Raw genomic sequence first — 27,504 nt, forward strand, 5'->3', positions numbered from 1 at the left:
AGGCTCCTACTGTCCAGCCGGTCAGTAGTCCAAAGCCTCTGTTTAATGGCCAGCCAAACAAAGAATTTACAGCGTAAAGGGGCCCAACTTCTCCAAATTCTTTTCCATGGGATAAACTTTATAGAGCCAATGAAGAAGGCTTCATATGCAGACTTGCTGGTGTATATAGCAGATTGGGTCAGCTTCCAGAGATATTGGTCTGGGGTATCCTGTTGTAAATGGACACCATCTAATTGGTCCCAAAGTAAATGGACACCATCTAATTATTCATGTTTAACTCTAGATTACCCAATTCTTGTTTGGTTCATTTTGTTCATGGCTTGCAGATTTATTCACAGATGAAATGGATTATCCCATGTTTATCGGAGCACATTCGTTCATAGTTGAAGTGAATTTCGTATGCTAAATTATTCAGGTTGTATACATACTGATTATTTCAGTGAAATTTGTTGGTCGTGTACGACTAATATAAACTTCATTGTCTTCAAGCGGCCAATCAGGTCACCTTAAACCCTGATGCGCACGTCCTCCACATGATTGTTAGACTAAAACAAATAAATTGCACCCACCAATATCAAAGCAACAAAAACTGCGCGCATAAAGACTTACATAAGAAGGGAGACAAAGATAGGGGTTATATGCATAAAACTATATATCCACGTCACATGACATAGTGGCAAAATACATCTATGTGGTGTATATGTGACCATACATGCACACATTTGACAAGTTCATGCATCTATTTGCATGTTTTGCAACTTGTTAGACTAAAGTGATACTACAAGTTGTTGTATGGTGGATGCCATTTACTCATTATTGTTTCATGTTCATAAGGGAAAAGTTATTTTTTAGTCCATCAATTTTCTAGGTAGTGTAGGAGGAATAGATTGCGTATAACAGATGTATTGTATTGCATTGAGGCCTTGACCGAGTACAGAGACTTAGGGGGCAAGGCTCCCCGGATACATGTGGCAGTTTACGATACATATATCTACAACTACCAAATATATTCTAACAGGTATAACCTTCTAAGGTACTCCCTCCGTCCCAAAAAAAAAATGCAATCCGGGCATTCAAATTTTGTCCCAAAAAGAATGTGATCCTAGCTTGTGGACAAACTTTTCTATTGTGCATGCACATTTAATTGCCTGTTTTTATTTCCTTTCCAAGGTGCACGGGCAATTAATGGCGGCGGCGGCGGCGGCGCCAGTCACAGGTAACCCTAACCCTAACCTAGGCTGATACCATACTATAAGGTAATAGATAGATTATGGGCTAACCCTAGAGGGTAGCTATGTAGATGTCTTACATGGGCCTATTGGGCCCTAATACACATAGTACACCAACACAAGGTGCATGTGAATGACTTTCAATCACAATTAACACAAATAATTAGGGGCACCAAGATCGTTTCTTTTACTACCAATTTGTCTTAAAAATCCTAGGACTGAATTCTTTTTTTCTCTCGAACACACAGGAGAATTGTGTATCATTATATTAATAGTAGAAGAAAGGAACTGCATTCTTTTTGGGAAGGAGGAAGTACTTTTTTACATTTTAGGGTCCCTTTTGATCCTTCAACTTCAAACATTAGCTACACATAGGAGTCGTGGGGTAATAATGGGGCAGCAACTTATGGATGAGCCGAATTGTTACTAGTGCTTAAGAGGCCAACCAGAATCAACATTCCTTTTTATTGAATATTTTTTGTTCCAATCAAACCTTGAAGTACAAAATTTAATAGGAACACTGAAAATGATAACCTTAAAAATTAGTGAAGAAGGTCATCTTTGTGCTCATCTGTGTTAAAGTGGAGAAATGGACACTACAAGAAAAGAATCGGGTGGGTTAAGTTATGGTAGACTTTGTGAGCAATTTGCCAGGGTGCATGTGTGTTGTACTCTATGTAAATTTCTTCTTAATGCAATGATGAGCATTGAGCAGCTTTCCTGCGTATTCAAGGAAAAATGTGAGCAAATCAATTTTGTTAGTCCTTTACAATATCATTAATTTTTGTTTACTGTTTTCATAAGTAAAGCAAACACATTCCAAATGGTTCTAGAGCTGTTGCAGGTTTCTGAGTAATTTTTTGGCTTTTAGGGGATGGGAACACATAAACACCTATTGTCATACTATTACCAGTTTACCAAATCCTAAGGGAAGGACTGATTAGCCTACAACCAATTGCCAATAACAATAGACAAGTTCATTCTTCTACGAGGAAAAAAACAACAGGTTTAAGGACAATGGCAAAATTTTCTCATAAAGATAAGTGGATCACGACAAGTGAATATGTTTGGAGAATAACAAGAAAATCAAGAAAAAACAAAAGATGGTACCTGTAAAACATTTCCTCATCAAAGGCAAGATATTTTGAAGGAAAGAGATTATATTTGACAAGCATAAATTAGTTGACACTTGTTGAAATGATTGTTGTGATGTGGATACCAGTAATATCATCAACTTCCACAGGTGCTGCTAGATGAGACAGGCTATTAGATTCCATAAATGAAAGTATCAAGGAAATTTTGCACTAGACATAACCAGGGCCTATCATTACCTCTCCTTTCATTCGACAAGCCATCGTCTCACTTGCAATAGACAACTCAGAAATCAAAGTATTACTTGGATGCTTCTGAGAACTCCCACCCCTACTGCAGCGATAACAAATACAAAACTCATTGCCAATATTGCATTTATTAAGGAACAAACAAATGGTTAAAAGTAGAAGACCGCACTGATTCTGGATCTATCTACATTGCAGCAAGGAAGTTTGAAATGATGAACATTTAGCAAAAAAGTTTCAAATGAACTACAATGTGGCAAGAATTACCATTGAAGTATCATGCTGAGATACCGAGAGAATAACTCTAATGCAGCGGAGACAAAGGCTTCAACCTCAAAAAAGCTATCAGGGCAGAGCCTGATAATCTTCATGGTGAAACAAAAGTTAGTTGGTAGTCTCATTACAAATAAGCAACATGCAATAAAGCATTTTGCTTGCTAAAAAACATGCAATGAAGCTAAAAATACTGCTAAGTGCTAACCCAGATGCAAAAGGAATGGTACCAGATCAATAATCACAAATATGTTAATCTTGTTAGAGTAATAATAACAATAAGACTTAATCACCATTGGATGCTAGAGCACTGCAGCTCAAACTTTCCTATTGGAATTAGTTGTTGCTAGTTCGAGCCAAACTAGGTGCGTGTAAGAGAGAACCAAAATGTTGTGTAGAGAAAAAATGTCAGCATGCTAACAAAAAGAATATAAGCCCTAGCAGATGATGTCAACTTTCAACTCACAGAAATTATGGTTAAAACAAAAGTTTCATGTTCCCATGTAAAACAAAAGGTGCCAATATTATCCATGTTTCAATTTTATATCTTCTATTTATGATGCATATTTCACATGTTTCATTATGTCTCCTCAACCTTATCCAAGCACAGATAACAAGTATCCTCAAACATACTCTAAATCAAACAAACTATGCCCAGCATATTAAATATACCAACTCAGACCATAAAGTCTAATTAGCCAGTTGCCACAAGTTTTGGAACCATAAACATTTTCATGCAAAAAAATTCTTGCACTATGTTGCCTCCTTTTCTTTTAAAAAGGTTAGCACTGAAATGTGATTGATTAATCTGACATGGGCTGCGAGTAATTATCACCAGAATGACTTTTACCTGAGTGAACAGACGGATGATAGGAGCACTTGAGCAATCAGCATATGTAAGAGCCTGCATTGACAAAAAAAATGTCTTCTCAATATATGAATAATGGTGCAAATGGATCGGATACGGTCAGATATATACAGAAGGATAGTGTCAGCTGTGTCGGATAAGATACGAATGAATATCTAGTCCATATATATTCGATTTTGAGTAAACAGTTGTTTACACGAGTTTACCGTTTAGGCAAACACTGTGGTACCACATCTCACACTTATATATGTCAATTCATCATTTGGAAATGCAAATAATGCATTTCCATGTCCATAAATACTCCCTCCATCCCAAAAATATAGTTAGTTTTAGCGTTCAAAATTTATCAGAGTTTCCAGTGGTGTTATGAGCTATGAATTGTCAATAGTACCCTTCCCATTTATCCGTATCTGCATGCTGCGATGCAGGTTTAATTTGGTTGCAAGCAAATCCATTTGACAGGGACCAGTAATCACGATGTTGCGGGACAGGATAAATGAAAGGCAATTTCAACCTTTAATCGCTCTCCTTAATTTGTCTAAGTCTAAAACTATCTATACCCTGGGACGGAGGGAGTAGAAACTACCACCTCTGGTCACAAATACATGCTGTTTTGGGCATACATCCAGTCTAATTTAAAAAGCTTGCTCATTAATACCTTTGAAGATATTTACAATAGAAATATGAAAATCATATGTATAATTTTAGAATGTAAATTAATGTCCGATGCTACATATAGTTATTTATTAAATAGGACTCAGGAAGCCTTACAACTTAGGAAACAATGAATATAACAGCTTTCAAACTGACCTGGAGGAGTTCCTGGCAAATATCCACTGAAAGGAAATTGTTGCTGAAAAAGACTTCTGTTGTGAGGGACAGCAACACAGGTAAGACCTGATCACATGGTTTTTTATCATCTAGTCCATGAACAATAAATCCCCCAAAGTTTTTGTCGTGCCTAAAGTCAAGACTGATCTTCAAAGTACTATTCTCCACTGATTGGCGTGCATGAAATAGCACAAGGATAGATAACCCCCAAAGAAACTCGAATTCAGTTCTATCCAATTTGACCATACAATGCCCAGATATAAATGTCTGTTCAAGTAAACCATCAGACTTATTCATGTCAAATTCCATAGGCGCAGCATCAAGAGCTGTTGCTTGAAGAATTAATGCCCAAACTTCTTCAAGATACTTCTGCACCTTGGATGAGACTAATAGTGACTGAATCCCATCAAGGAATGGCTTGTACTGGAAAAGAGAATAGAATATAAATCATTAGATAATTATAATTCTCGGAATGAATTGTTGAAGCATGATTGACTGTCTTACATTGATTTTTGAGTGCAAGCCAAAGCTTATTGAAACATAATCCTTGAGGACTCCAATCCAGTATTTTCCTAATACAGTTGAGCTGTTGACTAGTGAAGGTGCCAACTGCTGGTATTCATCAGGAGCATTTTCCTTCATTCTCAAGAATTGATAGGTGTAACACTTGACTGCTGCATGGGCAGTTAGAAGGCGAACTTTTATCTGTCACATACACAATCTAGGTTAGATACTGGGGACACTAACTGACATCTAAGACAAAGTGGATAAATGCATCAATTTAGGAGAAATAAAATACCTTGCACACAACCCAGTCAGCAAAAGATGGATAAAATAGGCCCTCTATGTCACTTAACGGCCGTGATATCAGAGAAAACAAGCGATTAAGAGCCACTCTGTCCCCACCAATTACGCTGCTTGTCATAACCTGTTTTTTTTTAAACATAAATGCTTATCAATGACAGAGTATAGTAAATACTTGCAGTGTGATTAGAGGGAGGGACACTGATAATAACTAAACAGGAATTTCGTTTTTCTTCTGATACAAACCCTAGTAGCAAGTTCAAGTCCAGCCTCCAAAAGAAGTGGGCCGGATGCAGTACTTATGGCCGTTCTAACAGCAGAAACAAGTTGGGCCTGCACATCATAACAAACATGAGTTGCATCAGAAATAATGGTTCCTTTAAATGATCAAACAGTACCTATACAGCTAGATTTATCAGTATACATAAGAAGCCTCAGGCTACTTTTATTATCGATCATGCAGATACATAATCACACACCAAGGCATCTGTTGTCGATGACTTTATTACGCGCACCTAGCAGCAACAGAGGCACAACAAGAAGCCAGCAACAGCTATGCAGGATGAGGATAGATTGAGTTTGTTAGCGGCAGGGTGGTTAGCATCGTTTGTGGTCATTTTTATCTTGGTTGCTAGCATTGTTTGGTTAGGTTCGGCAATATATAAGCCATAGAGACTTTTGAGTTCAGCAAGCAAGAAATGAGCCCCAGGAGTTCAGAGCCTCCTCGGGTTGCAAAGTAGGCTTAATCTTGCCATTGTTAGCCGCGCTTTCAGATTAATAAACTCCCAGTTCCCTGCCATATCAGCAACAGTTTTTTTTTTCTTAAAAGGAATTAAGATCTGAGAATCACCTGAAATTGTTCCAACAAGATATGCCCAGGAAATTCAGGATCCACTGCCATGCCAAACTATAAAAAACAAAAAAAATAGTCATGATATAATTTTTAACAGCAGATATGAGAATACTTGGCAGACATGCTAGGCCAGTCTGACAAAAATACCATGCCTATCAAGAAAAGAAAACAAAGCAACAAATAAAGTCAATTGGGTGAATAACAACTGTATAGCATAGATGGCCCGGCCGCATATGTGCATGCAAACAGGCATAAAATAAACAATTTATCAATTAAGAACTCATAAACTCATGATCTGAAATAGTAATACTCCCACTTCTCAAGGAACCTTAATTTCTATGGTCTCGGAGATGCAAATATGACAATTAGATCTTAACACAATATATTTCTACAAGCCTAACAATATAAGATTATAAAAAGTATTTTTTTACGATGCATCTACTCATCGTTTTCATATAACCAATATAAATACTCTAAAAGATATATTTTGGTCAAATACACAAGACAAGAACTTGTTTTCATTGGGAGTACATCTAAAGTACAAATTAGCTGAAATAGGCAATGAAACTTTAGCATGATCACATCACTTCGGTAGCTAATCAGATAACCTCAAACGTATGTATTTGGTTTCCTCCTCGACAAAAAAGATGGACTTGTAAGTTGAATAGTAGAGACCTCTATTCGTCGCTTGTGTTTAATCAGGAGCCTAAAATTGCAGAACAAGGAAATAATAAACCTCACCAAACTATTTACTACATGTTCGTCTCATTTGAAATGTCAATATGAATGCTTTATTGAGAAGCCATCTAAGCAACCAATTATTTAAGCCCTGATGCAAGTTTCAGATGTTTGCCTGATGTTAACAAGCATGACTGATTAAAATCACAGTACAAACTAGAATATGTATTTATCTCCAGGCCAGAATCTCAAAATAGCTGGCATACCTTGTCCATAATCAAACACAAAAGTTTGACACCTATTGGTTGCATTCCTTCAAATTGTCCAGTACTTATCTGCCACCCAGAGGTAGTTGTCAGCTAAAAGTTGGTAAATTTGATAGAAATTAACTCCAATTAGTTTTACTGTCAGAATATAAAATCTGATTTATGTCTAAACCTGATATGAAAGTGAGACCAGCTCTTGTAGCTTAAGCACTAGCCAATCATTTGACAAATAAGTCCCTTTAGCTATTGCGCTCCTTGCCAACAAGAGGTCAAAATGAGCTGGTTCTGCTCCAACTGCGATTGGTACATGGCTAACGCATCTGTTTTCACATAAAAGGAAATCATTGCAACAATAGTAAGTGAGAAAATGGACATAAATTGGACTCGATTGAAGCAAAAAAAAAAAAGAACTGCATAAATAGATAGAAAATCAAAAATAGCAAACATACTCTGCCGCAAAAACCCTGGTGCGATATCTGAGGTGCTTATTCCTTTGAGGAAACTGGCTGGATATAGAAGCAGCCCGGTGGACTTGCTCCTGTTTTGAGCTGGAAATCATGTTGTCTTCATCTTCTCCGTAGTATACATCATTCTCAGATGTACTATCAGTGGGATTCTGTCCAGAACTGGACAGAACTTCACCTGTGTTTCTTGTAATTGATGTAGCAAGTACCTAAGTGTCATAAAAAAATCCAAATCAAAATTTCCACTGCACTAATCATGTATTGATATAACGATCATTGTGTAAACTAGATGCCTTATTTAAGCTCCAAACGTCAGCAGCACACAGAAAGTATCAGTATGCAATTCCGAATTCGAATAAATTCAAGAGGGATATTATTCTAAAAGTCTTTGGTCTTTTTTCTCTAAAACGCAGGAGAGCTGCATACCAATATATTAAGAAGAATAGGGGTTTGAGAAACCCAAGGTAAAGCCAGGTTTTTTATAGGAAAAAAGTCCAAATTATTCCCAAGTATAAACAAAGTCCGAATAACCCCCTAAAGTATTTTTTGGTTCAGTTTACCCCCTAAACTATGCCATTTGGTTCAATTTACCCCTAAACACAATGTCCTTTTTGTTTCTCCATGAACAAGTGGAGTCTTAAGTTCAAATTTTGCAAGATGATAGCAGACATTATTAGACATGTTAAAAAAATATATCATTAAATTTTTATCATTATTTTGATAGGGTAGGATATTTAATAATAAACTTTATCCTTGAGATACAAAATTATTATACAAAAACTAATGATGAAAAATTCATAAAACATTTTTTTAATATAGATTATGATGTCCACTACCACTCTGCAAAGTCTCAAATTAAAACTCATGTATGGAGAAACAAAAATGACAAATTGCATTATGGGGTAAGTTGAACCAAATAGCATAGTTTAGGGGGTAAGTTGAACAAAAACATAGTTTAGGGGGTTATCTGGACTTTCACTATACTTGAAGGGAGTAATTTGGACTTTTCCCTTTTTTATATTAAGGAAAAAACCTGAGCAGAAAACCCTCATCTTGCAAAAGAACTAATCACCTGTTACCAGAGGGAAAGAATTGATGAGTAGGGCTGGTCGAGCTACATATGTGCAATCAGTTCTCACCTCTGTACTGGTCTATTTTGCCACTGCCTTGGAGCTTCCTCCATGGTGCCTAAAGGCGGTGGATAAGTTTCATCGTAATTTCCTGTGGAGAGGCAGGAAGGAGGCCAATGGAGGACATTGCTTGATTGTTTGGTCCAAGGTTAGTCGACCAAAGGAGTTAGGAGGCTTGGGCATTTTAGACCTACAGAGATTTGGTTGGGCTCTCAGGGTTTGTTGGTTGTGGCTGAGTAAAACTGAGCCTGATAAGCCTTGGACAGCTTTCCCAGTCACAATTCATGGGTGTGCAGTCTCTTTTCACTTCAGCCGTGTTTACAGAAGTTGGTAATGGGGCAAACACTAAGTTCTGGACAGACAGATGGCTGAACGGATGCTCTATTGAGCTTCTGGCTCCTCATCTGTTCGCAAGTGTACCAAAAAGGCGGGCCAAAAGGCGTGCTGTTCAGGAAGCCTTACTTGATAATCAGTGGCTGGAGGATGTCCAAGGCCATTACTCGGTTGCTGTCTTATCAGAATTCTTGGATATTTGGGACTTGGTGCAAGAGGTAATGCTTCGACCAGAGGTTGATGATGTGCACAAATGGAAGTTCGAGTCTTCAGGAAAATTGCATATGAGGCTTTCTTCCAGGGAGCAATTCATTTTGAACCAAGCAAACTTATCTGGAGCACTTGGGCTCCAAGGAAGTACAAATTTTTCCTCTGGTTAGTTGCACATAATAGCTGTTGGACAGCCGATAGACTTGCTAGACGCGGCCTTCCCCATCCTGAACATTGCCCCTTTTGCGACCAGGAGGATGAAACAATTCAGCACATCCTGTGTACATGTGTTTTCTCCCGGCAATTCTGGCATCAGCTGCTGCGCCGTTTTGGACTCTCTGATCTTGCTCCTCAGTCTACCTCAGCTGGGTTTTATGATTGGTGGCAACAAGCGAGTGGCATGTTCAACAAGGAAGCTGGGCAGGGATTTAACTCGCTGGTCGTGATAGGGGCTTTGGATCCTTTGGAAGATGAGGAATGATATAGTTTTTAATGGTGCCTTGCCCAAAATGGATCAGGTGCTTCTCCTTGCACAGGATGAAGCTGATCACTGGATGTTGGCAGGGGCAAAAGGCCTTAGTAGTCTGGCCGCTGCTCGATCTGATGGTTAGCAGCGGTGGTTGGTTAGGGGTGGTCGCCTCATACTAAATCGGACGCGTATGTAATTTAAGTCCCAGGATGGGTGTGTGGTGGGCGTTTGTATGGCTATTTCAGCCTCTTTCTCCTATCTTAATGCAATGATACGCAGCTCTCCTGCGTATTACAGGAAAAAAAAACAGAGGGAAAGACCAGACCCTAACTAGCACTAAGCTAAACCGTCAAAGGTGCCAGGGCGAGGAGATGAGAAACTCCTCTAGCTCAGCAAAACTCCACAGATGCATCTCTTCTCTCACAATTGACAGAACTACATTTAGGCTTGGATAAATCCCGTCAAAAACAAATCAATTTCGATGGTTCCAAATTGACCAACTGATGATGGAGTTCAGACCCTTTTTAACTTGACCTTCTACTTGGTCAATTGATCATAGTTAATAGACCATGTATAAATTAACCAGTGCAAATGTAAAGATGGAGAATCATGTGCAGAACAGAGATGCTGGAATTAAATAGCTTGCTATTTACAACAATCCAAATAAAATAGCATGAAAAATTTACGATAGGAACATGAATACAGCTTCACATCAATTTGTTCATGTTAATACCTACGAAATTAATAACTGGAACTCGTAATTGCATTACTTTTTCGTTTCTGGTATCCTGTATCTCTGCCTCTGTGGCAGGAAATAACACATGGAAATCACTAGGAGTTACACTAGGAGATACAAATTTTAAAAGCAAAATATGTACTAAACATACCATATTTCGTAGAACTGTCAGCCAACGCGATGGACGTAGAGGACATGATGTATACAATAAGCGAATAATAGTTGAACGAACCAACATCGCTATTCTGAACAGTTGAATATTTAGTGATTAGCATTTCACAATTCATAACTTTTCACAAAGTAAATTGAGCTGGAAATTAAATTAATGCTAATACTCCATTCCAAAATGTAAGATATCTTGAGTTTTGTCCTAAGTAAAACTTCTGTAACTTTGATCAAGTTTATTAAAAAATGCAACAATATCCACAACATCAAATTAGTTTCATAAAATCTACCGTAAAATATGTCTTGATAGTGCATTTATTCGGTAATGTAGACATTAATATGTTTGTTTATAAACTTGGATCAAAGTTAGAGAAGTTTGACTTAGGACCAACTAAAACCTTTTACATTTTGGAATGGGCGGATAGGAGATATGGTAATGACAGGTGAAAAACATGTTAAATAGGATACAAACTATCAAATGTACAAAGAAACAAAAACATTTCCTTCAAAATAATGATTTAAATACGACTCTTAAACCGAAGGTGTGTATCAGCAATTCGGTCACATACAACAATTGAATTACAAGTGGCACAACACACAATACCAATGGTTCAACGGAACTACAGATGGGATCCAATGTACCATGATGGTACTGTTCTCAATGTGACACACCAGCCCCCAAGTTTGGAAAAACAAACTATGACAGCAAACTTATGTCTAATGAATCAGAGCACGGTAATATATCTGAGAAACAGCAATATAAAAGGTTTGCCCTAAGGCACCTAAATGTAAATATAACATTGCAAATGCCAAGTAATGCTAAGTGGGCACCTGGAAACAACAAACACTTGAAGAACTGAATACCATTATCCACCATTAGGCAAATAATATACTTTCACTGATCTACATAAGTCCATCTAGGTTTGTTCTAAGCATTCTTTTATTTGACTCAATATCATAAATTTATATAGATTGATAACACAAGATTGGCATTACTAGATTCATTACGAAAAAATATTATCATTATATATAACTCTTTCCATTTATGATAATATATTTTTATAGACATTGCTAGTCAAAGTATCACATTGGAGACCGCGTAGATATTTGAATGGATTTAATGATTGGAGTATATATCATATATGCAAATAAAATAACATACTCAGAATCTGTCTCTTCATCAAGCATACTGAACAGATTCTCTTCAATGTTCTCGTCGATCATTGCAGCCTGTCAAAGAAGATTCAGCGATAAATAAGATAAGCAACTTGTAGTTGCATGAAAAACTTCAAAAACAGAAAAATGCAGTCAAATAAAGCATTTAAAATGGGGACATATCCGGCGATAATGGGCTAAATGTTGGAAACTTTGAAATTTGTTTGCAAACATTGGTTTGATTTCTTGCAAATGGTATTCACAAATGTTGTGAGGACTGAATGTTGCAGCAACCATCGCAACATCCAGTCTTTGCATCATTTGCAAACATTGTTTGCAACGAATCAAGCCAATTTTTACAAAATTTCCAAGTTTCCAACAGTTAGACCATTTCATCATATGTCCGAACTTTAAGAATATATGATCATGCAATCAGATTTGAAAGAAACTAAAAGAACTCAAGTCTTTTTTTCAATACGCACTGTAGACTCATACATAAATTTAATGCCGTAGAAAAAGGTAAAATTTGTTGAGAAAAACATGTTAACTTTAGGGAAGAAGAAAATTGTCTATAATTTTTGCAATAGTCATTAAGGAAAATAGAATTTAAGGAGACAAAAGAGGCATCGCACTAAGCTTGACTTTGTAGAAGTAAGCAGCTTGAGAATATGCCAACTAATAGAAACAACTGCTAGGAATTTGAACTGAAGTACTACAATAAAACATCTCAATTTGCAGGCCTTACCGGATCCCTTTCGATCAGGTGACGCAGTGTGGACACTGCTAAATACCTAAGGCTTGGCTGTAAAAAAAAAATATGCCACTTCAGAGGGGAAATGCTAATAAGAAAGCAAATAGCAGCAGCAGCATCTACCTGTCTTGAGTAAAGCGTCGGAATAAGACCTTGAACATGGGAGTGCACGGGAACGGCTTGAGAAGCAAAAAGAACAAGCTGCTGAGCAAATCTAACTGACCTGCAAGTTTCATTAGATTTCATGTCAAATATTACAGAAAATGCATTCAAGATTACTAATTAATTTGGCCTGTCCTAACAAGCAGCTTGTTAAATAAAAAGGCAAGTTGTTTATACTCAATACATACTCTAAGAGTGTAGCCATTTCATTTGAGGAACTTATCTCTGCAATGACAGACTGAAATTGGGGTAAAAAAATGAGTTACATGAACTAGCTTCTTTAGAGATGAAAAGGAGAAAAATAGTTGAATACAGGATACTTTGGAAAAGTTGGTTGGGTCTTTTTCTTCTTGAATGAGGTTACATAAAAATAGTCTAACCTTGCAACGTGAAAAGAATGTGCTACCAGGGGCAAGCTCCGGACCAAGAACTGCAACAATTGCATTAATAAGATGGCCAATTCCCTGTCTAAGATCCCCGTATCCATTTTCTTCCAAGAGAAGAATCTCCATAGCAAGGAAAAGTGTCCCCTGTGTAACATGATATCAAAACATCTATTACAAATTTGCAATCAGCAGTACAAGGACATGATTTATCAAGCTTGTTGCAACCAAGTAAGAAAACAAAAGTGGCGTGAAGAACATATTCCAAGATAATGATTTTCCAATCTATCTTCTGCCAAAAGCACAAAAGATGTGTGCTTCTTTTAGTTTCATGGAAGGATGCCTTCTGATTAAGTATCTATGGCGTCCCCACTCCCCCTTAGTAAAAGAAAGTACACCAAAAATCCGTAGGAAATTAAGGGAAGATATCATAGGATGATTATCTGACGCTTGACATGGTAGTCAGATAAACTAGGAATTAAGGTGGTTATAAAAACAGTACCGGAACCCTTCTGTCCAGTATATATACTATTACTTCCAAACATTTATAAATGTCGAGGTTACACAAAGCACTGTTTCAGAAAACTAATGTTTGTAAAACTTACAAAAAACAATGCTGCAATTTACCATAACTTATTTTAGGGGTACAATACCTGAACTTGGGAGACATAAGACAAGCCAGCAGCTTCAATGGTTAAAAGAAGAGCATGTAGCGACCACAACTGCAGGTTGGAATTAGAGCTTTTACTCAAATGAGATAGTGAGCTCACAGTTGGGGTAACCAGAGTAGATAATGCCATTCCTCCAGCACTGCATCCACAAAACGTACGTAAGTGCAATATCAACATGCCAAGCAGGCACAAAACTGTCATTATATTAGACAAATGGTGGAATGAACATTATTTGTTATATCATGGTTACAAACTAAAGAAAGCCGTATAGGTCAGGAGGAAATATGTTGAACCACAGATAAATGGTTATAAAACTAACGGTATGTAAGATTATCGGGCTCAGCTTGGAAAGGAAACAAGAAACTTGGGACAAATTTCATCAAGTATGTTAAAAATACTCAGCTTCATTTCCAAGAAAGTAAATTTAGTTGTCAGTCTATGTCAACAGTAGGACATAATTGACAAAGTCAACAACAGAAAATGATGAATGGATTATCAAAGAGAAACAAATGGACAAATTACACCTGCAGCCAATAGAGATTATTAACGGCTACTTTAGGGAGGTTCAAAATTAATACAATAAAGAGATCTCTTCAGACACCGACAATTTACCTTCGATGGATGCAGCCCAGTGAAAATGCAACCGAAGCTGTATAGCTCAGATCTGTTGCTGTTACCAGTTCTCCAAGAAGAGAGCGGGCCTAGCAAATGAAAAATTACTTCCATCACTAGCAAGAAGAAATTGGGCAGTCTATCAGGGGAGAAAAATAAATGTACCATCTGCTACAGATGAGTCATGAGGAGTACAAATTTACTGTATTGGTATAAAAGAGTGTAAATTACACAAGACAAAAGCATAAAAGGTTTGCTCAAACTTTAAAAAAAATTGAGACGACAAAGGAAAGAATTCGCTGGATTGCAATCTCATGAATTTCTACTCTACATAGAACACGCTAGGAAAAAAAAGAATTGCACTTTTTAGAATCTCCACTCTATAGAACATGCACTGGTACTAAATCACGCATACTACAACAATGTAAATTTATTATAAAAAAGAAATAACTGCTGTGCATGTGTATCGGCGAAGGTTTTAAGAACCAGACAACAGCAGAGGTTTTAAGAAAAAGGTTTTTTGGTGTTCTTTCCCCTACTTTGAAGTGCAATTGTGTTTTTACACTTGTTTTTTTTTAACTTTGTGATTTTGCCCTTAACCAGAACCTAATCCAATCTAGTTTCTATGTTGGACCTTCCAGTTGCATGTAAAAGCTGGCTAAAAGCTGGTATTGTCCAAACAGAGGCACGTGCGTGTGCTGGAAATCGCGCTGGGCTTCTGGACAGTTAGGGAGTAGCCAAAAAGCTCTGAGAAGTAGGGGGCATATGGAAATCAAATATGCAACCTCATGTCCAAGTGTCTTGAGCAAGTTCTGCTCGTCATATCAACATTTCTTTCAAGTATTGCTGTAAACTTCTAGAAATTTTGGACATTCTTGTCTATTCTTTGAACCAGTGGTCCAACTAGTAAACCAGCAATTGGATTGGCAAACAGGACGGAGTTTTTATGGAACTCTAATCTTGAGAACAAAATGGAAACATCAAAATTCTAGAGACGATGTAAAAGATCAATATTTTGTATCATATTAGAGAGATAGATGTAAGGGAATTAGATATTGACACTGAAAATCTTTTAAAATGAATATAAAAACGTAATAAAGGAACAAACCATCCTTGCAGTGAAGATATCATTCCCAACTCGTGCTAATAAACCAAGGCCCTCGCATGCTGCTCGCCGCTGTGCTGTAGAAATTTCAGTCTCTCCTAAAATGGCCTGAAGCAGCAATCATGTTAAAGTTGAAAAATAAAAAAGGTGGGAAATTTAAATTACAAGTTTCCAAATATTGTATCAAAGTACCTTGAATATGGACTGGATCATACTTAATATATCGATTGGCAATGATTGAGCACCACGTAAAGTCAGGAATTCCTGGAGCACAGCATGTACAATGTTGGAAAGTAAGGGAATAGATTATATTGTTAGAGGGCAGAACAAATAATAAATACAATAAATACCTTCAACCCTGATAATATAGCAACACATGCATTTGTAATAAGACACGTAAACCATGGGTACTTCTTCCCAGACTTCAGGCACTGGTCAAGATTGTTCAAAAGCCTTATCTTGACAGCGTTTTCCTGTCAGTGAATGTGTTAACATAAAATTATAGAGAACCATCCAGCAGTGGGAGAATTTCTAATAAAAACGTGATTGGATCCCAGAGTTAAGATTGCACCTGACATGCAAAGATGGAACCATAACAGAGAAGCATCTGGTTGACAAGCATTTTGCGAACCGATTCTGGCTTCATATAAGAAAAAAGAACCATACATTATTCAGAATCTGCACCTGACTATTGAAAATCACATGGATAAGTGTTCAACTATAGGAAGCATAACTATAGACTATACTAAACGACACGATTAATCAAATTCCTAGTTCTATCATAATGATTGTGCAAGTTGGAATAATGGCATCTCTATGGAAATGACATTCCTAGGGCTCCCTTGCCATCCTCAGAGAAGATGTTATTTTCTAACCACCACACTTCTTTGTGATATCACCAAGTACATACTGTTCCTTTTCAGAATGGTAGTGTACACTCATTTTGCAAATATGAAGGTTATTTGAGGTGCATTTTTCTTAAAATAGACAAAGGTAAACTGAAGGGGGGGAACCTTACGTGCACAGCATCAATCCTAGTCATTAAGGCTAAATACAGTTCACGCTAGTTCAGAGTTGGCCTGGTGTAAGGGTACCATTTCTCAGCCAAAATATAAGAAGACAGCTACCTGAGGAAAGTTGCTGATTTCATCATCCCACACGCATGGTAGAAACCCATCAGCACCACCATCAAAAGCACGTAATTCATCCTCAAACGAATCCCTGTTAGCCAAAAAGTCCATCGAAATTCAAAAATGCAAAAGAAGACCAGATAATTTTCTACTCCCTCTGTTTCAAATTGCAAGTCATTTTGGCTTTTCTATATACATAGTCTTTGCTATGTATCTAGACATAATGTATATCTAGATGCATAGTAAAATCTAAGCATCTAGAAAAGCCAAAACGACCTATAATATGGGATGGAAGGAGTAGACAATAGCACAAACCCATATTTGAGAAATACCTTCCAGGTATCCATGGGCCCAGCGAAGCATCTCTCTTATCCAACAAAAACTTCAAGCATGAGCTTTCTTCCCATCCAGAAGGATCACTAGTTCCATCAACCATAATGTTATACACATAACAAAAGGCAGGTAATACAACATTCAAGAATGGGGTGACAAAAGTTAATGCTAACTGAAAAATTTTATAAGATTAAAGTCATGCAAGCGAGCTCCAATCTTATGCATTTAAACAAGAAAAGGACTATCAAAGAGACAATCATGCAGAGATGCCTATCATGCCAAGATTTCGTACAGCTAAGTTTAGATGAGATTCGTACAGCTAAGTTTAGATGAGAAGTGCATCTGAATATATAAAAAAGAAAAAGCCTCACAAGGAGTAGCAGAAATTTTGAGAACGGAACCTAAGACCACTGTAATGCAGGCACAAAGAAATTTCCAAGCACACTAATCTCAAACTTCTTGGGAGAACGAGGCAAAATTGCATCATAAAGGTCCAAATATCTAAGTTTGTTGATTCAAACCCCTGCTGTATGTTTTGTTTATGTGAAACATGACCCATTAACCTGACTACCTGCAGTTGTTCCTCTCAACACACCTACTAAGTTGTTGTGGACACATTTGTGGGCAAGAAGTACCAGTGACACTGTGGCAGTGCAGTGCTCAAGGGACAGCCAAGGAGTAACCGGTCTGCTTGCTAAGGAAGGTTGCAACCAAAGGAAGACAAGTTAGCTTCTTGTTAACTTGGTTAGTTGATTGAGATAGAATTGTTATCAGGTTTGTTGCCTTGCTGTTGGACACCTAATCTATAAAGGCCGCTGTAGTGCTTGTTTAAGATTTTATCAAAGAATAAACTCCCAGAGTTACCTATCAGGTCAAAGTATTGAGTTGTATGCACCAACCAATTCAACCTAAAAGCTTAAGCTGATAGGGAAAGGTGGGCAATTCACTTATACTCAACACTCCCCCTCACGGGCAGGCTCCCTTAGGCCGCATACGTGGAAATTGGAGTGGGCTGCAATTATCTTATATAATCACACCCGCCAGGATTCGAACTCGAGACCTCTGGCCCTGATACCATATTGAGTTGTATGCACCAACCAGTTCAACTCAATAGCTTAAGCTGGTAGGGAAAGGTGGGCAATTCACTAATACTCCAACACAAAAGCCACCAGCCATGACTGGAGAAAGCTCCATTCTGGTGATCGAGGGTGACCAATCGCCTTTGCTCTACCGCTATCCTCTCTGTTCACTTCCACAATCCCATCTACTTCTCCGTTCCCTTCTCAGAACACCCATCAAGCCACGCCACATCATAAGCTTATTCAATTAAACCGCAATAATGATTACTGCCACATAGAGGTTACTTAAACCAGTGAAGATTGGTAATTTAAACTAGTTGTAATTAGTAAGCATGCATGTGCAATACCAAATCATCACAATTTTACATGCATATAGATACAACAAGCAAGCAATACCTTCAAATATGCTAATCATGGTTGTTAAGGTGGAAAGGCAAGGTGAAGTGCTTGGGCACCACATGGATGCCCAAGCAATATGGCGGACACCAGCACAAAGCCATACAAGGAATCGCACACTCATGAAGTGCAGCGTGCGAGGGATACCAGAGACGTAATTGGCTGCTGCTGTACCTGTGCATGACTGCATGCTGCCTGTGGTGCCTAATCGAGCCTCCTTGAATTATGAGCCTTGCCATCAGCCCAACTGGCCCAAGACAATCAAGTAAACCTAAAGCCTGGAGTTTCCAACACACACACAATGACAAGTTCGTCATATAGCGCCACCACGGATGCTTCCAGTTCAACAGATTGAATGATGTGTCAGCCTCATCTCTACTTCTTAACAAGCAGCACCAGTCCTCCAATGGTGCCGCACCTCTTCACCTGCCTCCCAACATTGCCTGACCTCTTTCCAATGTTGCCCAGGGCAGGTCAACACACCATGTAGCTATCTAGCAGATCCGCCACCAAGACCCTAGACTTCAGCAGCAACAGGGACGGAGACTGCAAGTTTGCAACTGCAGCTTTGTGGTCCTTCCCATTCTCCTCTCACGGCATAGATAAGGTGAGGCATCAGGCATGGCATCACCCTTGACTGCCTTGACACCGAAACGATGCCTTAAGAATGTGCAGTGCGTTCTAGAACTAATTAGTGCATTATAAAATACATAGACTAGAATTATGCACAAAAACAATAGCTTAGACTAGAATTTTTCCAAACAATCACAAGAGGGTTTCAAATTTTGTTTGATGAAAAACAGGTAAAATGTTCACTATAATTAACAATTTCACCACATCAATGCATAATAATGTGTCAAATCTAAAGACTAACAATGCAATCAAAGAGGTTGACTAACCAGAATGGACTTGAGCATAGCTCAAGCATCTGCTGGTGCTCGGATTTATATACCAATGGATTGGAAAGGGACTGATATGCCATCAATGTTCTAGTTGCAAATAGATCCAGTGCAGACTTTACATCGGGCAGTTGTTTCGATCTCAACGAAGATATGAGCGACAGAGCTCTGAATGTTATAAGTTCAGACTTAAGCATCCAGAATATACAAATCAGAATAGAGATTCACCAGTAAATGTTTACGCACCCACCGAGGTAGGCCAGTACGGGATTAAGCAAGATTCCACCATCAACAGTTGTGATAGTTGGATAAACAAAACTTCTTATGAAAGCAGTAAGCGCCTCGATTGCAACTGACAGAACCCTGCAGCAGATATACTAAAAAGTTAGTAACTACCATCAATTGAAGAGAAATAAAATGGTTGCAATAAGCCATATATGATGTTGTCCTGTGCAAATTTTGTTTTGTGTGGTCATTCTATTTGCCTTGTGTAAACTGCCTAATGTTTAGGCGGAATCCGTAATATAGTATGGGAATCCAAGGAGGATAAAAAATGAAATTGCTCAAGAAAAACATGCAATGATGCTAATAGAATCCATACGCAGTTGATGACACTTACCGCAGTTCTGATGCCCAATCCTGTATATGACGAAGGTACGATTCAGGATTTCCAGTAAAAGGACCAGCCCATAGCAAAAGAACATCAAAGACCTGGTCTTCCAGCTCCTGCATGCGGAGTCATGTATAACAGATAGAGTCATCATTATTAAATACCTACCTGTTTAACATACATTACAAAGTATCTCTGAACTCTTACCTCTTTTGGCATGGATGCTAGAAGAGAAGCCAAAAGCAACCACCCAGCTTCACGCTCTGCAATAGCAGCCACTGGATTTCGACTGAAACCATTCAGCATTTTTTTGGACAATTCAAGTACTGACTTTGGCAACCTACATGACATTCAAACATCAAAATAAGGCACAAATACATGAGGTCAAATCATTAAAGGAAAAGTTAAAGCATATTTATATCTCAGAACAAGGAATTGTTCCATTATGTTTCAAACTGCAGCTCATTCTACTGCAAAACCAACCCAGAGTCATGTGGGAAGAAGAAAGAATGATCTGGAAGAATGGAAAGAATAATAAATTATTTCCACTCTTGCCTAGTGACTAAGATTTTCACACTGGTTGTGTTTAGGTTGCAAAGATTTCTCATAAAATACCAACTGAAATGTTGAGGGATTCACTTCTGATAAGAATACAAAAGCAAGTTCCCTATACTACCATCTTTCCCTCCTCTTTTTCTGTCTTTAAGAGGCAGTGCATCCTGCAGGAATCGAAATTACTTTTTTACCCATTTTGCCTTTCTAAAAAAACACTAGGTGGAGCAGCACCGCCTCGTCTAGCACTAGGCATTCTTTCACCTGGAATGGTTTAGGGGTTGATCTAAATAGAATGGGGACAAATTGGAGATGGAGGAAGATGAACTATGGTCATGCAACTCATGTATACATAACAATGTCAACTTTTTTGTTTAAGTATGTCATATTCCTCTAATTAGAATGGAACTGAAAAGGTACTACTGCCTAGGAATGCATAGGCGGAGCCTGACCACCTACCTAGCTCCTCGTACTTTCTGAAACATCAGTTCCACTCAAAAAAGAATAATTCAGTGAACAACAAAAATAAGATTATCTGTCACGAAGACTTCAAAATGCACACAATCTTCTAGCTCTTGCATGGGGTCACATGATTCAAGCACTGTTGACAATGTCAAATACCCATACTAGCAATCGTTATACCCAGTAAGGTTGCATCAACATGGGCACACCTACATACATATCCAACTATGCACGACAATTGTAACTTATATATGGCATCCATTATAATGGTACAAACCTACAGGATACAGCCATGCATGTTTTCTTTTGCATGCCAAATGCATAATTCAAGCTTCAGATTGTTGCTTTTATCTAGTGCTTGTCTAGTCTTCACAAGAATCACAAGGTTGGTTGCCAATTGAGTCTCAACCACGGAAAGTAAAACTCAGGAACTAGATGCATAAACAGGAATACATCAGGCTAGTCGTGGTCTGCTGCAGGGAAGTTCCTTTTGACATGGTGTCGACAGGCTGACGCAATACTAATGGCATGATTCCCGATATACTATTTGGTCAAACATATATTTTCGACTATGGTCCTGCCAGGCTGCCAGGATCATTTCAATAGATTTTCTTTGAATTTCATGATCTCCGGAAATATGCTTCCAAGATGTTGTCAGATTAGATTCCAACCATTTTCAGAATGTGAATGTTTAAATTTACAATCAGGGATTAAACCAAGCATTGTGAAGTCTAGTGAGGTGAACCTCGCAGGATAACCAAGAAGCAATTTCGGCGAGATCGCAACAAGAGCAGCTAACACAGTAGCCTGTCCGTGTAGGGAGTCGAGCTCAACGTTCAAATTTTTGCCCTGCTATAGACAAATTTGTCAGGAGAGTAAAGGTTAAATCAAAACTGTATCATGAAAACATAGCAAATACAACAACGAACAAACAACTCATAAGATAAACCCAATATGTTACTCCCTCCGTCCCATAAAGAGTGCAATCCTAGTATTTGAAAAAAAAATCACACAAAAGAATGCAATCCTAGGAATTGAAGCCCAACTACCTGCCTAATTAAGTGGTTAGATCTGATTTGCATGCCAAAATTAACTGCATGCGGCCAACAAATGAGGGCGTGAGAGTCTTTTCACGCCCCTACTAATCTGTCTGAGAAAAAATAGGATTGCACTCTTCATGGGATGGAGGGAGTATACAGCTAGTGCCAGTTCATCCACATAGGAATTGTAAGTAAATAACTAGGTCAATGAGCGTATGCAATGACCTCTGAGGAAGTAACTTGAGCAAGACAACAGTACACGACCCGGTCAATCACTTCTGCTTGTACTGCCAATAGTTTGTTTCCCGCGAATATAGAAAGAAAAATAAAAATATAAGGGTAGTTCAAATCGACCCGCCGTCAAGTCTTCTGCTGTATTGTGCACCAATTTTTGCTATTTTTGAGACAACCAAACATGACTGTGAAACTGCATAAGAGATGCAGTTACTAGGAGTTTGAACTTGTTCTAACTTCAACTGCAAAACATAGTTCTGGCACCAGTAGCGAAGCATAAGCTAGGCCAAAAGGAGCCATGTCCCCTCTTTCGAATTTCTTAAGAAAGCAAATAATGCCACTCGATAAAAATATGAAAAGAAAAGCATGCTTCTTTTAGTTTGGCCCCCTCTGCAATTCTAGCCAAGCTCAGCCACTGACTGGCTGTGATTAACTTCAGCCATTTTAAGATCGATAGTTGTTTTATAAATTCTGAAAAATATAGCCGATCATGTTGCACCCTCAATATATCCCCTAATACAAGCTTTAACACAGCAAAGATTAAACCAAAAGTATAGCAATGGCCAGGATAGCCATGTCATTGATAGGAAGTAAAACTATACCTTATCAAATGATACAGTCTCTCTAAGAGCATGCAATGTTGTAACACCATATGAAACTAAACCACCTACACATGTAGGATCAACCTCTGCTAAAGCACGCAATGTTAAAGCTGCCTCCACGCGGACCTATACAAGGTTAAGAAGAAATCAGGGTCGACCAACAGCTTCATAAAACAGAACAAGAAAAAATGATAACATAATTAACAAAAACAATGCAGCATGGAGTTTCAAGTTGTCCTTTCAGGAAATCAAATGCACAAAAAGAACACCCCCAGGTACATCAAATCAGGCTGCACCAAAAGTGATAACCAATGCATCCAACTTTCAAGTCATTAACACGAAACAAATGCTACAGAAAATAATGAAAGACAAATTTGCATTCAATTTGCCTCATCATCCACTAAGGTTAGATGCATAGCAAGTGTTTCTCTGTAGGAACTGATAAACAAAACAAATCCTGAAATGAGCTTTAAGAAATTAATGTAAACTTTGTAAGGGTGCTAAACTATGGGTTTTCATTACAGGGAACAGGGTGCTACTAGTAAAGAATTGTTTGCATAATCTTTTCATCATCACCGGTTTATACCATTTGAAAAAGTAAAATACATTCAAGATAGATTACAGTATGGCAATTAATCAAGTTTCTCATGTGCCTATGAAACTACTCCCTCCATTTTGTATAGTTGACAGTTTTCACCAAAAATTTTGTACGCAAATGCTTGTCAAGGCATGGTCGCAATACAGAATTTCCAAATTTAACCCAGCTGTCCCAGCCCAGCACCCCAACGGCCTACATCAGTGGAAAATTTTTTCCTAATACTGTGGTACGCGGCATGTTCTCAGCCAGGAATTTTGAACTTCTCACCATGCTGCCTATTTCATGATCTGCTTTATGTGCTGTACAAAAAGGGGCAGTTTGATCAAAAAGTTAAAAACAAATCATTGCCTTGGTCTGTGTTCAAGGTTCACTTTGTCAATCAAACAAAAAACGAGGGAGTAAACAGTTGCTTTAGCCTACCCGTGCTGAGTTGAAAAGGCACAATTCAACAGTATATATCTATCATGATTATTTAGTCTAATATAGTGTGTATTTGCTGAACAAATATGATAGTTCCACAGCAAGTGCTATAACAGAGATTGTGTGAACAACATACATGAGCTGAGGAATGAGATAATGCTGCAACAACTGTGTTATCAAGAACATCCTTGAATTCAACTGGAACCTGCAAAAAAACAAATACCATGTATTCATAGCATTAGTGCAAAAGTTAACCAGAAAGAATTTGAACATTTTCCTGAGTGCAAATAAAACATAAAGATGTCCTAAATTTATTTGGAAATGCACCAGGTATACTTCAGTAATTGTCATGGGGGCGCACCTACACAGGCTCAGGTGCATGCCCATAGCCACACCACACCCATCTTAGAGATAACCCAGTTAATCTTCCATTTGTTTCTAAGTTCATTCAAAAGAGTTAGACTGAATGGAAACATAAGTTAGAAATAACAGGGGTTCAGGAACAAAGGGTCCCTGAAGGAATTCTGTAAAAGGTGAATCGTATAAAAATTCTTCCTACGGTGCCAGTCGGATTCCAAATATGAGCTCAAACCACATGTTGGAGTTCTTTTGTTAAGTCCAAAGCAACTTTACTTTTTCCTCTCTACAATTCTCTTCACTCATGAAATTTTCCTTCAACATTTTGATAGTACATCCAATGATCCAAAACAGCACCTGAACTTTCCAGATCCTGTGAGCATGCACCATGCATCACAAATTGGCAAGAGATCCCTGTCCTATTCCTACTTTTTTTAATCTTTTCCCATAGTGGCCCCAAGATGGATCAGAGATAGATGATAGATCTAAGATTTGGTTTAAAGAAAGTGAGACAATGTATTTGAAGGCAAGCAAGAAGTTATATCTGGCCCTCCCTCCCAAAACCCACCACGTCCATACAATGTTGCACCCCCCCCCCCCTCCAACCCACCAGGGTCCTGTAACTCAACCACCCATGTCAACAGTTACCCCACTGTGTTCCTTACACTGCTCAAGTTCTTCCTGATGGAGGTGGCAATAAACAAGGGACATACCAAACAGAGAAATAATGCTATGTAACCGCAAATACCTCACCCAAGCTTCTCAAAAGGTAAGACAAAATCCGTAATGTTGCCACTCTCATTGGAGCTGTGTAGTTTGAAGACTCCAGCTGTAACAAAATTGCATTATGTAAAGTAGTAACCTCAAATATTTCTTAACAGTTTATGACAAGAAGGAATCTGCCATACCTTTCTTCCAAGAAATACCAAAAATTCACGTTGTGCCGGCTCAGTCATCTGATCCGCGACACCAACTCGGAGAACATACAGAACACATGCCTGGTAGTTACATAATGAGCGATCAGAACCCTCAAATTTTGGAAGATGGTATGCATATGACCACTGTGTCCAAACCCCATGTACAATTAAACAGATCCTGTCTTTTTGCCTTGAGCCACATGAGCTGCTGATAAGACCTGCAAGTGGTGGGTTGTGTGCGGGCGTGCATGGGTCGTACAAACCCATCGTACGCATAGCACAATTCTTAAATTGTATACTATCATCGTGCAATAAAATTTCCTTCCTTGTGTCTGATATATTTTCTCCTCAATAAACTAAATTTCCTAATCCAATACTAATGCTAGAGGCGTGAACCTGCTATTTCCACAATTCTCTTCTAATGATGAAAAATGTTTTCACTTGGGTGCCATGCATAATCCATTCGAACTAAATAATAGGATGCCAGTAACCAGTTCAAGAAACATTAGATCAACAAAAGAGGATACCAGTGCATGTGGATCAGGAGAATAATTCCCTTGGAGAATTTCCATCGCTTGTATGGCATAGTTTTGGAGTTCACTATCTGGGGTGCCATACTTCATATGCATCATCTGTGCCACATAACCATTGTAAATAAAGGAGCAAAATGAAACGCCAATACATCATAAAAGCAAGTAACCAATCTAGACACATATTAAAACATGAGAATTTATACAATGATCAGAAGCAACACTTGCAGTTAAGAGGACTCTTTCAAAGATGCATGTAATGGATAAGGAATACAAGTAATGCAATTCATTTAGAATTATCATATAGAATGGATAAAGAAATAAAACAAAACAGTGTCTATGTTGTCATATCTCTGCGCATACATAATAACTAATAGTAAAGTGTTATTTTGCTTTTGCTTGCATAATACTGTATACAATCAAATAGCTCACTATAGTGCTCTTCGAGCACAAACTGTGCCATGTTACTAATTAGTAATTATCTAGTGTCATTTGCTCTTGTTATCTTTCGTACTTCCTAGTTTAGCTCAACTATTTCTGAACAAAACTTACTTGCAGAAAGAATCTCCATGACAAAGCCAAACCAATCCGGAGTTTTTTTGCATTAGCCCCATTTGCTGTAATTTGAAATCGAGAAACACTGGCTCAGTGCACATAAGATTGGACATGTGTTAAACATCGAAGCTAACTTGAGCAATGAATGAACAATCCCTAAACTTACATTTGCAACATCGTTCATCTTAATCACAAGCAACAAGGAAAGTGCAGATAGGAAGGCGCATGGAAAAGTTAAAAAGAAAAAACATAAAAGCCCGGAATTTGTCATTTCTGAGTTTTCCTAACACAAGAAATTTTAAAATTTTCATTCAAGAATGATAATCAAAATGTAAAAATTCCTTTTCATGGAACTACAATACTACATTCATGTAGTTAGATGTATTTGATCATGCACGAGTAGGACAGAATTTTGTTTTACCTTTGACAAATGGCACAATCAAATGCTTCTGCACACCATCTTCAAATTTTTTTGCAGAAGCAGTTTGCTTTTTCCCTCCTTTCTTCACCTATCAAATACACTCATATATATAAACCATAAAAAAATAAAAAAGTTTAAAAAATGTGAAAAGATTACACAATTACCTGGGCATCTGGGTTCACTGAAAGAGCAAGTAATGCACCAAGTGCTTCAGCAAATGAATCTCTAACTGAAGATACACTATCTTCCAAACCCTGTGATAAACGATCAATAAAAGGAACAGGTACAGCATGGTTTTTAGCAAGCTGAGTTGCAGTAAACATGGGAAAGAAGGGAAATAAACAATACCTTGACACAGTAAGACATTGAAGTATCAAATTCAGCCATCCCCAACCCAGGCCCACCAATATTAGCAAATGCCTTCATGCATCGTGCTGCCACTACTCTGACAATGAACGATCTATCACTTACACCTCCTCGCATGATGATACGAAAAGCATCCTGGTAAGCTGCAGCACCACCACCACCACCAGAGCCTTCCAATGCATTTTCAAGCAAGAGAAGAGCATCTTGTCTCACGAAGTCCTGACATTTTTGTTTGAGAGCACTGTCAGAATTTCTTTTACTAGTAGAGAATGAATAGGACCCTGAGTCCATGACATATTCATCAAAATGGAGAAGGCTGGACATCACAAGCAATAGCTTGAGAGCATCAGAGATCCTTAGAGATTAGAAAGAAAGCAAGGCTGGACATCACAAGCTACAAGCATCAGAGGTTCTTAAGAGATTAGAAAGAAAGCATTGAACAAGAAATCGACAGGTAACCTATTGCACCAATTTCCCATCTATAGAAACATTGTTCTTGATATTCAATTAAAAAATTT

The 27,504-nt window shown here is 38.1% G+C and overlaps 1 protein-coding gene across 1 annotated transcript in view; it reads right to left on the bottom strand.

The window, feature by feature from the left end:
- Positions 1-27,277, bottom strand: part of LOC101782695 (protein SWEETIE) — a 31,047-nt gene extending 3,770 nt beyond the window's left edge. The window contains exons 1-40 of the mRNA XM_012842752.2: positions 26,969-27,277; positions 26,785-26,874; positions 26,621-26,708; positions 26,197-26,261; positions 25,642-25,746; positions 25,106-25,195; positions 24,946-25,026; positions 23,977-24,045; positions 22,823-22,948; positions 21,692-21,795; positions 20,140-20,272; positions 19,942-20,048; positions 19,569-19,685; positions 19,323-19,490; positions 16,948-17,034; positions 16,613-16,706; positions 16,057-16,125; positions 15,836-15,958; positions 15,678-15,749; positions 15,489-15,593; positions 14,381-14,469; positions 13,751-13,907; positions 13,095-13,244; positions 12,903-12,952; positions 12,676-12,775; positions 12,547-12,603; positions 11,809-11,876; positions 10,633-10,726; positions 7,589-7,812; positions 7,312-7,459; positions 7,140-7,208; positions 6,193-6,249; positions 5,589-5,675; positions 5,338-5,466; positions 5,043-5,243; positions 4,518-4,961; positions 3,690-3,743; positions 2,834-2,931; positions 2,561-2,654; positions 2,340-2,478 (exon numbers count right to left, since the gene is read on the bottom strand). Coding sequence (XP_012698206.2) covers positions 2,340-2,478; positions 2,561-2,654; positions 2,834-2,931; positions 3,690-3,743; positions 4,518-4,961; positions 5,043-5,243; positions 5,338-5,466; positions 5,589-5,675; positions 6,193-6,249; positions 7,140-7,208; positions 7,312-7,459; positions 7,589-7,812; positions 10,633-10,726; positions 11,809-11,876; positions 12,547-12,603; positions 12,676-12,775; positions 12,903-12,952; positions 13,095-13,244; positions 13,751-13,907; positions 14,381-14,469; positions 15,489-15,593; positions 15,678-15,749; positions 15,836-15,958; positions 16,057-16,125; positions 16,613-16,706; positions 16,948-17,034; positions 19,323-19,490; positions 19,569-19,685; positions 19,942-20,048; positions 20,140-20,272; positions 21,692-21,795; positions 22,823-22,948; positions 23,977-24,045; positions 24,946-25,026; positions 25,106-25,195; positions 25,642-25,746; positions 26,197-26,261; positions 26,621-26,708; positions 26,785-26,874; positions 26,969-27,277 — 4,711 coding nt within the window. The remainder of the gene's footprint in view (positions 1-2,339; positions 2,479-2,560; positions 2,655-2,833; positions 2,932-3,689; positions 3,744-4,517; positions 4,962-5,042; positions 5,244-5,337; positions 5,467-5,588; positions 5,676-6,192; positions 6,250-7,139; positions 7,209-7,311; positions 7,460-7,588; positions 7,813-10,632; positions 10,727-11,808; positions 11,877-12,546; positions 12,604-12,675; positions 12,776-12,902; positions 12,953-13,094; positions 13,245-13,750; positions 13,908-14,380; positions 14,470-15,488; positions 15,594-15,677; positions 15,750-15,835; positions 15,959-16,056; positions 16,126-16,612; positions 16,707-16,947; positions 17,035-19,322; positions 19,491-19,568; positions 19,686-19,941; positions 20,049-20,139; positions 20,273-21,691; positions 21,796-22,822; positions 22,949-23,976; positions 24,046-24,945; positions 25,027-25,105; positions 25,196-25,641; positions 25,747-26,196; positions 26,262-26,620; positions 26,709-26,784; positions 26,875-26,968) is intronic.
- Positions 27,278-27,504: the final 227 nt, after the last annotated feature.

Source organism: Setaria italica, chromosome IX, assembly GCF_000263155.2.
Source record: "Setaria italica strain Yugu1 chromosome IX, Setaria_italica_v2.0, whole genome shotgun sequence".
Taxonomy (NCBI): domain Eukaryota; kingdom Viridiplantae; phylum Streptophyta; class Magnoliopsida; order Poales; family Poaceae; genus Setaria; species Setaria italica.